This window comes from Heterodontus francisci, chromosome 42 (assembly GCF_036365525.1).
Source record: "Heterodontus francisci isolate sHetFra1 chromosome 42, sHetFra1.hap1, whole genome shotgun sequence".
In the NCBI taxonomy this organism is placed as follows: Eukaryota; Metazoa; Chordata; class Chondrichthyes; order Heterodontiformes; family Heterodontidae; genus Heterodontus; species Heterodontus francisci.
In genome coordinates, this window is record NC_090412.1 from 23,426,001 (window position 1) to 23,440,549 (window position 14,549).

The 14,549-nt window shown below is 46.9% G+C and overlaps 1 protein-coding gene across 1 annotated transcript in view; it reads left to right on the top strand.

Annotated features, from left to right (window-relative positions):
* The first annotated feature begins 3,473 nt into the window (after positions 1-3,473).
* Positions 3,474-14,549, top strand: part of LOC137355277 (uncharacterized) — a 50,305-nt gene continuing 39,229 nt past the window's right edge. The window contains exon 1 of the mRNA XM_068020219.1: positions 3,474-3,665. Within this exon, the coding sequence (XP_067876320.1) occupies positions 3,636-3,665 (30 nt within the window). The 5' untranslated portion in view covers positions 3,474-3,635. The remainder of the gene's footprint in view (positions 3,666-14,549) is intronic.

The window sequence follows — 14,549 nt, forward strand, 5'->3', positions numbered from 1 at the left end:
TGTTTCAATGGGCTGTTCAAAGGATGTCATGAGAGGCACGGAGGGACGCTGTAGGCTCTTCTAAGAAGGAGTCAAGGTTGGGACGGCGGCAGGAGAGCAGGAAGTCCTGTACTGTACTTTGTTCTTTGTCGAGGAGCAGTGAAGGGTGGATATGGCAATTGGGGGAGGCAGAGTCCCGGCGAGGGGAGAAATGAAATGAGGCATAACTCAGTGTGGACGAAGGAGAGAAGGGCTTAAGAGAGGTAAAGATGTGCAGAGCAACAGGCAAACGCTCATGTGAATGGACACCGAGGAACTCAGATTCCATAGATTTCACCACCTCAGAATGTCCCAAAGCACTTTACAGCCAATAAATTATTTTTAACGCACAATCTTGTAATGTAGGAAATGCGTTTGCCAATTTGTGCAGAGAAGCTCCGACAAACAGCTATGACATGGCCAAATCATCTGTTTTTAGGTGTCGACTGAGGGATAATGTTAACCGCGACTCAGATCTTCATTGAGTAGTGTAGGGATCATGTACATCCCCCTGAGAAGACAAACAGGGCCTCAGTTCAACATCTCATTGGACAGGACTGCACCTCTGTCGGGGTAGCACTCCCTCAATACTGTACTGAAGCATCAGCTTTGATTATGTGCTCGAGTCTCTGGAGGGGGGCTTGGGCCCACAATCTTCTGTGCTACCACTGAGCCACGGCTGACCACACCTTAGGATAGATATGTCCTCGTCTTAAATGTTGGGAAGACCAAAGCTGTTATTTTCTTGTCCCCCCAACACAAACACCATTCCCAGGGCACTGACTCCATCCCTCTCCCTGACAACTATCTGAGACTGAACCAACTTTGGCGTCATATTTGACCCTGAGATGAGCTTCCAACCACATATCTGCGCCATCACTAAGACTGCCTATTTCCACCTCCGTAACATCACCTAACTTCGCCCCTGCCTCAGCTCATCTGCCACTGAAAACCTCCTTCATGCCTTTGTTATCTCTAAACTTGACTATTTCAACACACTCCTGACTGGCCTCCCACATTCTACCCTCCATAAAATTGAGGTCATTCAAAACTCTGTTGCCCTTGTCCTAACTCGCAGCATGTTCCGTTCACCTGTCACCCTTGTGCTGGCTGACCTACATTGGCTCCCGGTCAACATCTTGATTTTAAAATTGTCATCCTTGTTTTCAAATCCCTCCATGGCTTTGCCCCCTCCCTATCTCGGTAATCTCCTCCAGCCCCACAACCCTCCGAGATACATGCACTACTTTCGTTCTGGCCTCTTCAGTATCCCTGATTTTAATGTCTCCATCAATGGTGACCATGCCTTCAGTTGCCTGGGTCCTAACCTCTGGAATTACCTTCCCAAGCCTCTCCTCCTTTCTACCACTCTCATCTTTTAAGACATTCCTTTAAACCTACCTTTTTGACCAAGCTTTTGGTCATCTGTCCTAATATATCCTTATGAGTCTGGTGTCATATTTTGCTCAGGTTGATCCAGGGAACCAGCGGAGGTGACGAGTGGCCTCGGTGACATGTGCAAATTAAGGGCAGGAGCGATTTAAATTTTATGTGTTAACTGCCAGCCCTGTGATACACACCCTGCACTCGTTGCTAAGGGTAGAAATTGGACCTGATAAGCAGAGTAGGAGTTGGGCTTAGTCTGCTCAGGATCCTTCAGGGGCAACTACGGCCTAAACTAGGGCTGCCAACAAACGGAGAGTTTTAGTCTTTTAAAAAAAAACAAAGCAACTGTCTGTGGAGTAGGACGAGGAGGAGACTTCCGCCAACTTCACAGTATTCACAGCGAGGAAGTGATGGTAAAACTTGACAAAACTCTGGTTTGGCCTCAACTGGAGTATTGTGTCCAATTCTGGCCACTGTGCTTTAGGAAGGGTGTGAAGGCGTTAGAGCGGGTGCAGAAAAGATTTCCAAGAATGGTTGCAGGGACTTCGGTGAAATGGATAGATTGGAGAAGCTGGGGCTGTTCTCCTTAGAGAAGGTTGAGAAGAGGCTCGAAAGAAGTGTTGCAAAGCGTGGAGGGTCCGGACGGAGCAGATATGGAGAAACTGTTCCCGTGGGTGGAAAGGTTGAGAAACAGAGGACATCGATATGAGATGATTAGCAAAAGAACCAATGGTGGCACGAGGAGAAACCTTTTTTTATGCAGCGAGTGGTTAGGATCTGGAATGCACTGCCTGAGAGTGCGGTGGAGGCAGATTCAATCCTGGCTTTCAAAAAGGAATTGGATAAACACCTGAAGAGAAAAAAATTTGCAGGGCTTTGGGGAAAGGGCAGAGATTTGGGACTAGCTGGGTTGCTATTGCATAGAACCAGCACGACACATTGGGGCAAACGGTTAGAGCACAGAAGGAGGTCATTCTATAATTCCTTGATTCTATGATTCTCCCAAACACCTCACCTTTCCCATTGCTGCTCCAACCACCCCCCCCTTGCCAGAACTTACCTTCAGGCTAATGCTGGTGAGGTAAGAGGCCTGACATTAATCTTCTTAACGATTACGTGGTATGCGGTGATGGGGGAGGGGTTTGGGGAGGCATTCTGGAGCAGGGGAGTTCCAAGGTTTCCTTGTGGGGCTCAGAGAAGCACAAGATAACTGGGAATAAAAAGGAGAACCCACTTTTCTGGCCGTGACTCCGCGTGCCATCGGGATCCTATCTGCATATTTAAAGTCCGACCTCTGGCGAGTGTCTCACTCGCTGAAGGGAGTGCGTTAAAGATCACATCCTCATGGGAAAGTCACCGGCATCAGTCAGGGCAAGTCAAACGACCAATGTTGTCCGAATTTCCATCGGGGGTAGGGTTGCCAACTCTGGTTGGACGGGTTCCTGGAGATTTTGTCATATGACCTCCCACCTCCAACCGCCCCTCCCCCACACTCCCGCCACTGTTCACCCGACACGTCCATCCTCGCGGGTGCCCACCAACTGGAAAGCAAACGCGATTTTAAATGCTTGCTTGACAGTCAAACATCAACCAAACATCCCGTCTGCTACCTCTTTATAATTAATAAATCAAGGTGTTGAGGTAAAAGAAAAAACAAATCGCACCCTATTTTTGTTTAACGCCCTCATAATTTCTTCCCTGTGGTTGTTGCCTGGAGATTAATCTTCAATTCCTGGAGGCTCCAGGCCAATCCTGGAGGGTTGGCAACTGCTCATCAGGCGGCCAGGGTTAAAATCTGGCCTGCATCCAGCTCAATTTGCAGCAAGGCTGCGAGAGGAACTGGGTATTATGGTCTGTACAGCTCTAAGCCTCCTCTGTTTAAGGACAGAAAGCTTCCCCCCCCCCCCACAAGCAAAGAGACAACAGGACAAGCCCAGGTTTTGTCAGGCAGAGGGAGGAGGAGAGAGGGGAGGGGAGGAGGAGGGAGGGAGGGAGGGAGGGAGAGGGGGGAAGGCTCATGAATAATTCATGACCTTCGCCTCTTTCATTGGCAATCAGCTGGAGGAAGTAGTGTGTCCTATATGATGAGAGGCTGGCGTTAGTGTGAGGCAAGCCCAGGCATCTCTCTCCATTCCAGCTTGCTTTAGGCAAATGCAGGGGCAGATCGGTGTCAAGCTGAAGCAATGTGATTATAAAGGGCAATATTGAGCCTCCTCCACACAAGGACGCAAATGCAACCCTGTTGGAAAATGAAACTGCAGGTAATGTGCCTCTCTCTCTCTCTTTGTCTTTGGGAGTTGCTCTGTGCTGTGGACGGTTCATGGCTATCCAGATGATGTATAAAGGGAGGAGGCTGTAGCCCTCGAAGTGCTTTTGCTGGACAATTACCTTGTTCTTTCACCGAGACCACACTGGGCACAAAAAGCTGACATGCAGCCGTTAGAATTTAGAGCTTTTCTTGCTGAAATTGCTCTGATTAAGGTCCAGCCTTTTCTTCCTGTTATTGGCCTAGTCTGTTTTTTGTTTACAGCTCGCATTAATTATGTTTTGGGAGGAAATTTTACCCAGCCATGAGTCAAATGTTTATTATCCCCCTGCTTTATTATTAAGCACAGCCCTAATGCTGTTGCAACGCTGGTCGATCCTAGGGGTGAAGATGATCTCAGAAAGCAGCCACCTCCTCATTCATTGTTTGTTTCGTTTTTAATGCTCGTTGCTGAAAAAATACAGGAAGTGTGAGCTGTACTTGGGGTTATCAGAGTTTGTCACCCCCCCCCCCCCCCACTGGAGGAGGGGAAGGCTGAGGGAGGGAGGGAGGGGGGGGGAGTGGAATTGTTGAAGTTTAACAATAAATCGAGTGGGGAGGGGGCAGATGCATGTTGGAGGACAGTGGTTTTAGTGAGGTCTCTGTGGGTGTTGCAGTGTGCAGTGTTAGGCTGGTGAGGCTCACTACCTGTCAGGAATGCTCTTAAACAGAATGGATGTGGGTTCTGAGCTGTCATCAGCTTTTGGTTCATTGACTCTGCAGGGCAAGTCATTGCGGGGAGCGTGCCCCCTCCCTACCTACCTATTTTGTTGGTTTTAAATTCCAGTCTCTTGAATGTACTGCCTGTTTTAGTTCAGAGAACTCCAGTCTTGCCTGTGATTGACAGGTGCTCAAAACCCATCAGCTTTGCCTTTTAAATCCCTCAGCAGATTAGCAAGCCTGAGTCTAACTGGGGCTTTAAACTCACTAGGCAGGACTGTCTGTGTCCCACTTGCAACCCAGGATCCTGGCACAGTGGCTAAGCAGACAGCGCGGAAAACCTCAACTACTCCATTATTCATGGGCTTGTGTTTCCAAAGGGTAATTTTATGCAGCGCGCCGCACGTTAATTTCAAGTGAATTTCAGAAGTGGTTGCAAAGATCTACATTTATTAAGACGAGCTGGACGTTTCTTTTTCTGATACCTGGGATCTTGTGTTCTGTGTTTTGTGTTCCCACGATGGAAAAGGATTGCAAATCCTCTTTCAGATGGAACAGAATGAAGCGGTGAAATGTAATACAAGATGGAGGTGGAATAAAGAGATGGATATAAATGGCAGCACTTGCATTTATGTAGTGCCTTTCCCAACCTCAGGAGATCACAAAGTCCTTGACAGCCAATGGCAGTGCTTCTGAAGTGCAGCCCCTGTTGCTGTGCAGGGAATGCAGTGACCAGTTTGTGCACAGCAAGCTCCCACAAACAATATGATAAATGCGCCCCTAATCTGTTTGAGGGACTTACTTTGCAGTGTTGGCTTCAACACGTGTGAGGCAGCCGCTGTAACGTGAAGAACTCTGAGCCAGTCCTCTTGGGATTAGCCAAAACCTCCCTGGGTTTATTTCCGGGCAAAAGCAGCCAGATATCCCTGCATAAATGTGAGCTCATCCACCACTCTGCTAGTGTCCTTTCTTGGTACCAAGTCCCATTCAGCTATCACCCCTGTGCTGTCTGACCTACATTAGCTCCCAGTTAAGCAACACCTGTATTGTTTGGTAGAGCAGAACTTGAGTATTGCTGAAAACAGACATTTTGTTGATGCTTTTCATCATGCACTCATCAGGACAATCCACAAGAATGCCAATGTAAGGAAAGCAACAAATTTATACTGTATATCCATTATTTTTTTAAATTCTCATCCTTGTTTTCAAATCCCTCCATAGCCTCACCCCTTCCTTTCTCTGTAATCTCCTCCAATCCTCCGGGATATCTGCACGACTCCAACTCTGGCATCTTGAGCAGCCTCGATTTTAGTTGCTCCACCGTTGTTGGCTGTGCCTTCCCTGCTGCCTGGACCCCGAGCTCTCTGCTTTTTTTCTCTCCTCCTTTATGACGCTCCTTAAAACCTACCTCTTTGCCCAGCTTTTTGGACACCTGCCCTAATAGTGCCTGACGTTGCTTGGTGTCCAAGTTTGCTTGCTAAGTCCCTCTGTCATGCTTTGGGGTGGTTAAATATGTGAAAGGCACTATATAAATGCAAGTTGCAATATGCAGGCCTGCTTGTTCGGATCTCCTGCACCCCTCCCTCTTCTGCCCCGCGGCCAACGTTCAAGCATTGGCTTTCAGGTTGTCGTGTTGTTGCTACTGTGCATTTGGGGATAGGTCAGCAGCAAGGGAACAGACAGGCATCACAGAATCACCTCCATCATTCCACCTGCTTCAATCCAGAGCCTGGGATGCTTGTGCTAGTGCTTAAGGATGTGTCCGTGTTTAATCTGCACTCTGTTTACTCTTGGTAACCTTACCAGCCGTAGTATTGTTACCAGCACAGCACTAACTAACTAACCCACACAACCAATGGGGAGAGAAAGAAATGAAGAGAATCTTTCCCCTGGATATTTTTGACTCTTATTGTAACAGTTTGGGAATTCTCTCATTGATATCTACAATTCTAAATGCATAATGTATTAACTTTATAACTGTAGATATCATTTTAAAAATAGCTAGGCTTGATGGGAATTGTTTATTCTCTAAAGTACTTCAAAATGCAGACTGGAACTCGACTGTCTGTCTAAGTAACCTGGAGTATAGTAGCTTGTGTGGCATTAGCTTAACTGTAATGTACTTACTAGTCGAGCACTAACCTGTAGAGTTATTGTTGGTGCCTCTCGAACTAATCCATTACATAGTAACTAGTACTGCACTATCTAACCTGCATTATAATTTCCAGCACAGCACCAACTAATCATTCTGTAGTTCCAATTCTAAAGTGGGTGCAGGAACAGAGGGTGTGCACAAATCGGTGAAGGTGACATGGCAGGTTGAAAAAGTAGTTTTTTTTTTTATTTATTCATGAGATGTGGGCGTTGCTGGCCAGGCCAGCATTTATCACCCATGCCTAATTGTCCTTGAGGAGGTGGTGGTGAGCTGCCTTCTTGAACCGCTGCAGTCCATGTGAGGTAGCTATACCCACAGTGCTGTTAGGAAGGGAGTTCCAGGATTTTGTCCCAGTGACATAGTTCCAAGTCAGGATGGTGTGTGACTTGGAGGGGAACGTGCAGGTGGTGGTGTTCCCATGCATTTGCTGCCCTTGTCCTTCTAGTTGGTAGAGGTTTAGAAGGTGCTGCCTAAGGAGCCTTGGTGCGTTACTGCAGTGCATTTTGTAGATGGCACACACTGCTGCCATTGTGTGTCAAGCGGGCTGTATTGTCCTGATGGTGTCGAGCTTCTTGAGTGTTGTTGGAGCTGCACCCATCTAGGCATGTGGAGAGTATTCCATCACACTCCTGACTTGTGCCTTGTAGATGGTGGACAGGCTTTGGGGAGTCAGGAGGTGAGTTACTCATCGCAGGATTCCTAGCCTCTGACCGGTTCTTGTAGCCACGGTATTTATATGGCTGCACCAGTTCAGTTTCTGGTCAATGGTAGCCCCTAGAATGTTGATAGTGGGGGATTCAGCGATGGTAATGCTGTTGAATGTCAAGGGGAGATGGTTAGATTCTCTCTTGTTGGAGATGGTATTTGCCTGGCACTTGCATGGCACGAATGATACTTGCCACTTATCAGCCCAAGCCTGGATATTGTCCAGGTCTTGCTGTATTTCTACACGGACTGCTTCAGTATCTGAGGAGTCACGAATGGTGCTGAACATTGTGCAATCATCAGCGAATATCCCCACTCCTGACTTTGATTTGAAGGAAGGTCATTGATGAAGCAGCTGAAGATGGTTGGACCTAGGACACTACCCTGAGGAACTCCTGCAGTGACGTCCTGGAGCTCAGATGATTGACCTCCAACAACCACAACCATCTTCCTTTGTGTTAGGTATGGCAAGTTCTGGAGCACAGGTCTTCAGTACTATTGCCGGAATATTGTCAGGGCCCATAGCCTTTGCAGTATCCAGTACCTTCAGTCGTTTCTTGATAGCACACGGAGTGAATCGAATTGGCTGATGTTTGGCATCTGTGATGCTGGGGATTTCAGGAGGAGGCCGAGATGGATTATCAACTTGCCACTTCTAGCTGAAGGATCCTGCAAATGCTGCTGCCTTATCTTTCGCACTGATGTGCTGGGCTCCCCCATCATTGAGGATGGGGATATTTGTGGAGCCACCTCCTCCAGTTAGCTGTTTAATTGTCCACCACCATTCATGGCTGGATGTGGCAGGACTGCAGAGCTTAGATCTGATCCGTTGGTTATGGGATCGCTTAGCTCTGTCTATTGCATGCTGCTTACGCAGTTTGGCATGCAAGTAGTCCTGTGTTATAGCTTCACCAGGTTGACACCTCATTTTGAGGTATGCCTGGTGCTGCTCCTGGCCTGCCCTCCTGCACTCTTCATTGAACCAGGGTTGGTCTCCTGGCTTGATAGTAATGGTAGAGTGGGGGATATGCCGGGCCATGAGGTTACAGATTGTGGTTGAGTACAATTCTGCTGCTGCTGATGGCCCACAGCACCTCATGGATGCCCAGTTTTGCATTGCTAGATCTGTTCGAAATCTGTCCCATTTAGCACAGTGATAGTGCCACACAACACGATGGACGGTATCCTCAATGTGAAGGCGGGACTTCGTCTCCACAAGGACTGTGCGGTGGTCACTCCTACCAATACAATCATGGACAGAAGCATCTGCAGCAGGCAGATTGGTGACAACAAGGTCAAGTATGTTTTTCCCTCTTGTTGGTTCCCTTACCACCTGCCGCAGACCCAGTTCTCGCAGTTATGTCCTTTTCGGACTCTGCCAGCTCGGTCCGTAGTGGTGATACTGAGCCACTCTTGGTGATGAACATTGAAGTCCCCCACCCAGAGTACATTCTGCGCCCTTGCCGCCCTCAGTGCTTCCTCCAAGTGGTGTTCAACATGGAGGAGTACTGAGTCATCAGCTGAGGGAGGGCGGTAGGTGGTAATCAGCAGGAGGTTTCCTTGCCCATGTTTGACCTGATGCCATGAGACTTCATGGGGTCCAGAGTCGATGTTGAGGACTCCCAGGGCAACTCCCTCCCTACTGTATACCACTGTGTCGCCACCTCTGCTGGGTCTGTCTTTCCGGTGGGACAGGACATACCCGGGATGGTGATGGCAGTGTCTGGGACATTGTTAGGTATGATTCCGTGAGTATGACTATTTCAGGCTGTTGCTTGACTAGTCTGCGGGACAGCTCTCCCAACTTTGGCACAAGCCCCCAGATGTTAGTAAGGAGGACTTTGCAGGGTTGACAGGGCTGGGTTTGCCGTTGTCCTTTCTGGTTCCTCGGTCGATGCCGTGTGGTCCGTCCGGGTTCTTTCCTTTTTCTTGACTTCGTAGCGGTTAGGTACAACTGAGTAGCTTGCTAGGCCATTTCAGAGGGCATGTAAGAGTTAACCATGTTGCTGTGGGTTTGGAGTCACATGTAGGCCAGACCAGGTAAGGACAGCAGATTTCCTTCCCTAAAGGACATTAGTGAACCAGATGGGTTTTTACAATAATCGACAATGGTTTCATGGCCATCATTAGACTAGCTTTATAATTCCAGATTTATTAATTGAATTCAAATTCCACCTTCTGCTGTGGTGGGGTTCGAACCCATGTCCCCAGAGCAATACCCTGGGTCTCTGGGTTACTAGTCCAGTGACAATACCACTATGCCACCGCCTCCCCTTAAAAAGGCATATGGGATCCTGGGCTTTATAAATAGAGGCATTGAATATAAAAGCAAGGAAGTTAGGATGAAATTTTATGGAACACTGGCTCGGCCTCAACTGGAGTATTGTGTCCAGTTCTGGGCCGTGCACTTTAGGTAGGATATGAAGGCTTTCGAGAATAGTTGCAGGGATGAGGGACTTCAATTTCGAGGGTAGATTGGAGAAGCTAGGGTTGTTCTCTTCGAGAAGAGAAGGTTGAGAGGAGATTTTCTGGAAGTGCTCAAGATCATGAGGGGTCTGGACAGAGTAGATAGAGATAAAACTGTTCCCATTGGCGGAATGGTCAAGAGCCAGAGGACACCGATTGAAAGTCATCGGCAAAAGAATTAACAGCGACGTGAGGAAAATCTTTTTTACGCAGCGAGTGGTAACAATGTAGAATGTACTGCCAGAGAGTGTGTTGGAGGCAGATTCGTTTGAGGCTTTCAACAGGGTGTTGGATAAGCACCTGAACGGAAAACAACTGCAATGCTATGAGGAAAGGGGGTTGGGACGTTATGGGAGTAGCTGAGTTGTTCTTGCAGAGAGACGACATGAACATGATGGGCTGAATGGCCTCCTTGGTTGCTGTAACCATTCTATGATACTACTAGTGCAGGACTAGCTGACCTCTAGTGTAGTTACATGTACCCTCTAAGTAATCCATAGTAGAGTTAGAAGTACAGCATTAATTAACTGTAGTCTAGTTTCTATGCTGGTAATCTGCTTTGGTGAGAGCTCTGAGTTCTGTCTCCAGTTCTTTTGGCTATTTTAAGGATTTGCTCTTTTAATGAAGAGCAGGCAGAATACATCAGTGAGATCTCGCAGCACAGCTGAACAGTTCAAACTGTAGGAGGGAGGAAGGGCAGTGCTGGTACTAAGCATATGGAGTGTACTGGTGATAGATGTTTTCTTTTACACTTAAAGATGGTCTACCTTGTTAGAAAGTCTCTATTACTGAGCTGGTCACTAATGAGAGGAAAGTTATTCCTGCCGTTTCCTAGACATAAACAGCCTGTCTGTTACTGTTTCTCCTTTTATACTGGTCAACAGCAGCATGCATCAATGCTCACTAACTCAGCGTTTATGTTGCCCATCATAAGGATGTGCTTGTGTGACCTTTCAACTTGCTTCCTTGTGCCTTGCTACACCTCATCCTTTTGCTATTTAAGAGTGCCACAACCTTGGGACTTTCCAAAGTGCATAACAGCCAATGAAGTATTTTATTTAAAGTGCAGTTATTTAAATTACACTGATGTAATTTAGGAAACCTGGCAGCCAATTTGTGCATAGCAAGCTGCCACAACAACATGAAATAAATGACGAAATCAGCTGTTCTAAGGTTCTGCTGTGACATCGTTGACTTGAAATGCTATCTCCGTTTCTCGCTCTACCTGAGTTTTTCCAGCATTTTTTGTTTTTTAATATCTGTTTTAAGGTTGGGAGATAAATGCTGGTCAGAACACTGGGGACACCTCCCCTGCTCGTCACTGACTACCCGTGAGGGAAGATGGGGCCTCAGTTTAATGTCTCATCCAAAAGGCAGCACCTCTGAGAGCATAGCACTCCCTCAGTACTGTATAGGGAGGTCAACCTGGATTATGTGTGGCTTGAATCTACAACCGTCTGAATCAGAGGCGAGAGTGCTAGCCCAGCAGCCATGGCTGACTACTGTTAAACTGTTATGAGTTTGTGTTGATTGTCAGTGATTTCCAGATTTTTCAGTTGCTAATTCTGTCCTACCCCTTGATGTGCATGATGGATCTCGGCTGTTGGAGATGGAACTTTTTGTCAAGCTGCCAAAAGTGATGACAGTAACATGATGTAATGATCTTCCTAACTGAACTTTAGGTGTTACTGTGGCTCAGTTGGTAGCAGTCTCACCTCTGTCTCAGAAAATGGGCTGAATTTCTGCTCCAGCCTGACACTCTGGCACAGCACCGAGGGAGCGCTGCACTCTGCAAGGTGCTGACTTTCAGTTAAGATGTTAAACAGATGCCCTGCTGCTCACTCTAGGTAGACATTAAAGATGCCAGGACACTATTCAAAGAAGAGCAGGGGGCCAATATTTATCTCTCAACCAACATCACTAAAAGGGATTATCTGATCATTTTTTTTTATTTGTTCATTCGCTGTAAGGCCAGCATTTATTGTCCATCCCCAATTACCCTTGCGAAGGTCGTGGTGAGCCCCCTTCTTGAACCGCTGCAGTCCTTGGGGTGCTGTTAGGGAGAGAGTTCCAGGATTTTGACCCAGCGACAGTGAAGGAATGGCACTATAGTTCCAAGTCAGGATGATGTGTGACTTGGAGGGAAACTTGCAGGAGCTGGTGTTCCCATGCATCTGCTGCTCTTGTCCTTCTAGGTGGTAGAGGTCCCAGGTTTGGAAGGTACTGTCGAAGGAGCCTTGGTGAGTTGCTGCAGTGCATCTTGTAGATAGTACACACTGCTGCCACTGTGCATCGGTGGTGGAGGGAGTCAATGTTGAAGGTGGTGGATGGGGTGAATGTTTGTAGATGGGGTGCCAATCAAGTGGGCTGCTTTGTCCTGGATAGTGTCGAGCTTCTTGTGTTGTTGGAGCTGCACCCATCCAGGCAAGTGGAGAGTATTCTATCACACTCCTGACTTGTGCCTTGTAGATGATGGACAGGCTTTGGGGAGACTGGAGAGGAGTTACTCGCCTTAGAATTCCCAGCCTCTGACCTGCTCTTGCAGCCCCAGCATTTATGTGACTGGTCCAGTTCAGTTTCTGGTCAATGGTGACCCCCAGAATGTTGATAGTGGGGGATTTAGTTATGGTAATGCCATTGAACATCAAAGGGTGATGTTTATATTCTCTTTTGTTTGAGATGGACATTGTCTGGCACTTGTGTGGCGCGAATGTTACTTGCCACTTATCTGCCCAAGCCTGGATATTGTCCAAATCTTGCTGCATTTCTACACTGACTGCTTCAGTATCTGAGGAGTCGCGAATGGTGCTGAACATTGTGCAATCATCAGCGAACATCCCCACTTCTGACCTTGCGATGGAGGGAAAGTCATTGATGAAGCAGTTGAAGATAGTTGGGTCTAGGACACTACCTTGAGGTAGTGTCTTTATTGTTGTTTGTGGGAACTTGCTGTGTGCAAATTGGCTGTCACATTTTCCTACATTACAATTGTGACTGCACTTCAAAACGTACTTCATTGGCTGCAAAGGGCCTGAGGTCATGAAGGGCGCTACAGAAGTGCAAGTTTTTTTTTCTTTCTAACTGTTGCGTAGGTGAAGTGTTGTGGGACAATAGCATGTCTCCAGATGGTTTTGAAGAGTCTGTGTGGCCAGTCAGTAAGAACTCAACAGCCACAATTCTTAACCTCTGTAGTGATCCTATCTAGTCTTGGAGCTTTACTGCTCTTTGCTGCCTGGATAGCTTTACTAACCTCTGCAATCGTAGGCACTAGATCCATTTTATTATTTTGTCTGCTGTGTGACTATCAAAGACTTGGCCCATAAAGATGGAGCACTGTCCCCTAGTTCCAGCATGATCTCCAGCCATTGGTGTCAAGGTGGACACTCTTGGATACAGTGTGCGCCCTTGGGGCTATCACCTCTCTCAGTGTGTGATAGAGGTGCCCTGTCATTCTGACCTGCCGAAGAATGGCTGCCCATGCCCTAACAATTTCAAGTCCCATTCACTCATCACCCCTATTCTTGTTGACCTACATTGGGTCTTGGTCCATCAATGATGGCATCATTGGAGGGGCGATGAAAATCGAGGATGTGCAAAACACCAGAATTGGCGAGGTGCAGATATTGCGCAGGGTTGCAGGACTGGAAGAGGTTGCAGAGGTAGGGAGGAGCGCGGCAGTGGTGAGATTTGAACAGCAGAATGAGAATTTTCAGTGTGCGTTATAAAGCCGAAGGCATTCCTCTTTCTGTATCATTAAGTCAGCGCCTGATGCTTGTTCAAAGGGCATCAACACCTCAAAAGTTTAGTTTGAGACAAAATATCGTTAGCTCAAATCCCCTGTGGATTAAAACAGTATCTGTGAGAAAAATCATGACATGAAACAGTGCATTACTCGGGCACGACCGCAAACGATGGAAAAGCTACCAATTACTGGACAACAACTTCCACAAATACAACTAAGCAAATCATTCAACAATTTTTCCTGCCTATGAGCATCTGTTTTGGTGACTTTTGGTGACCAGTTAACTTGTGCACACATAATACATGAAACCGAAAACCTACATCAAATACCTCGAAATGTAAATCATTCACAGAACAAAATTCTTTAAAATTGTTCAAATCTTGTTGAATCTGATGAAGCTTTGCTCCCAGAGGCCTAACATTAATAGAGCCTGTGGCTTGAGTTTGCACCTGGAATTGGCTTTATTCAGATTTTAGACTTCTCCCAAGTGTCCCCAACCTACCAATAACAGATGGTAAAGGAAAGTGAGCAGTGGAGCGGAAAGGCACAGAATTGAAACAGGTGTTAAAACAGATTGTCAACTGTGCAAAAGGCTTGAAATTAGCCCAGGCCCAGTCAAATGTCAAAAATATGAAAACAATGGGAGCTTTTCCATCATTTACAAGGTTCAAGAACAGGTTGTGGTTTCAAATTGAGGACAGCAGAAGAAAATGGTAAATGCAGGCAGGTTTTATTCAATAAAAATATAAAAGCCTGCAGAACAGCACGATTAGGGGGAGAAATGGATTACCAACTCTGGTTAGATGTGTTCCTGGAGGTTTCATACATGACTTGCCACCTCCAACTGCCCTGCACCTACACTCTCGCTATTGGCAGTCTGGTATGTTTATGTCCCGCCTTTCCATGCCCTTTGGAATCCAAATCGATTCTTTATTACTGGTTGGATAAACCTTAGCTGTCAGTCAGACTAGCAATGAGAAAATGGCCGTATGTTTGACTAATAAACAAAAATGTTCAATGGAGAAAAAAAAGCACAGTTTCTTTTCTCCAGGGTTCCTTGCAGCAGTATTCTGGAGATTAATTTCTGGAAACTCCAGAAGATTTGGAAACCC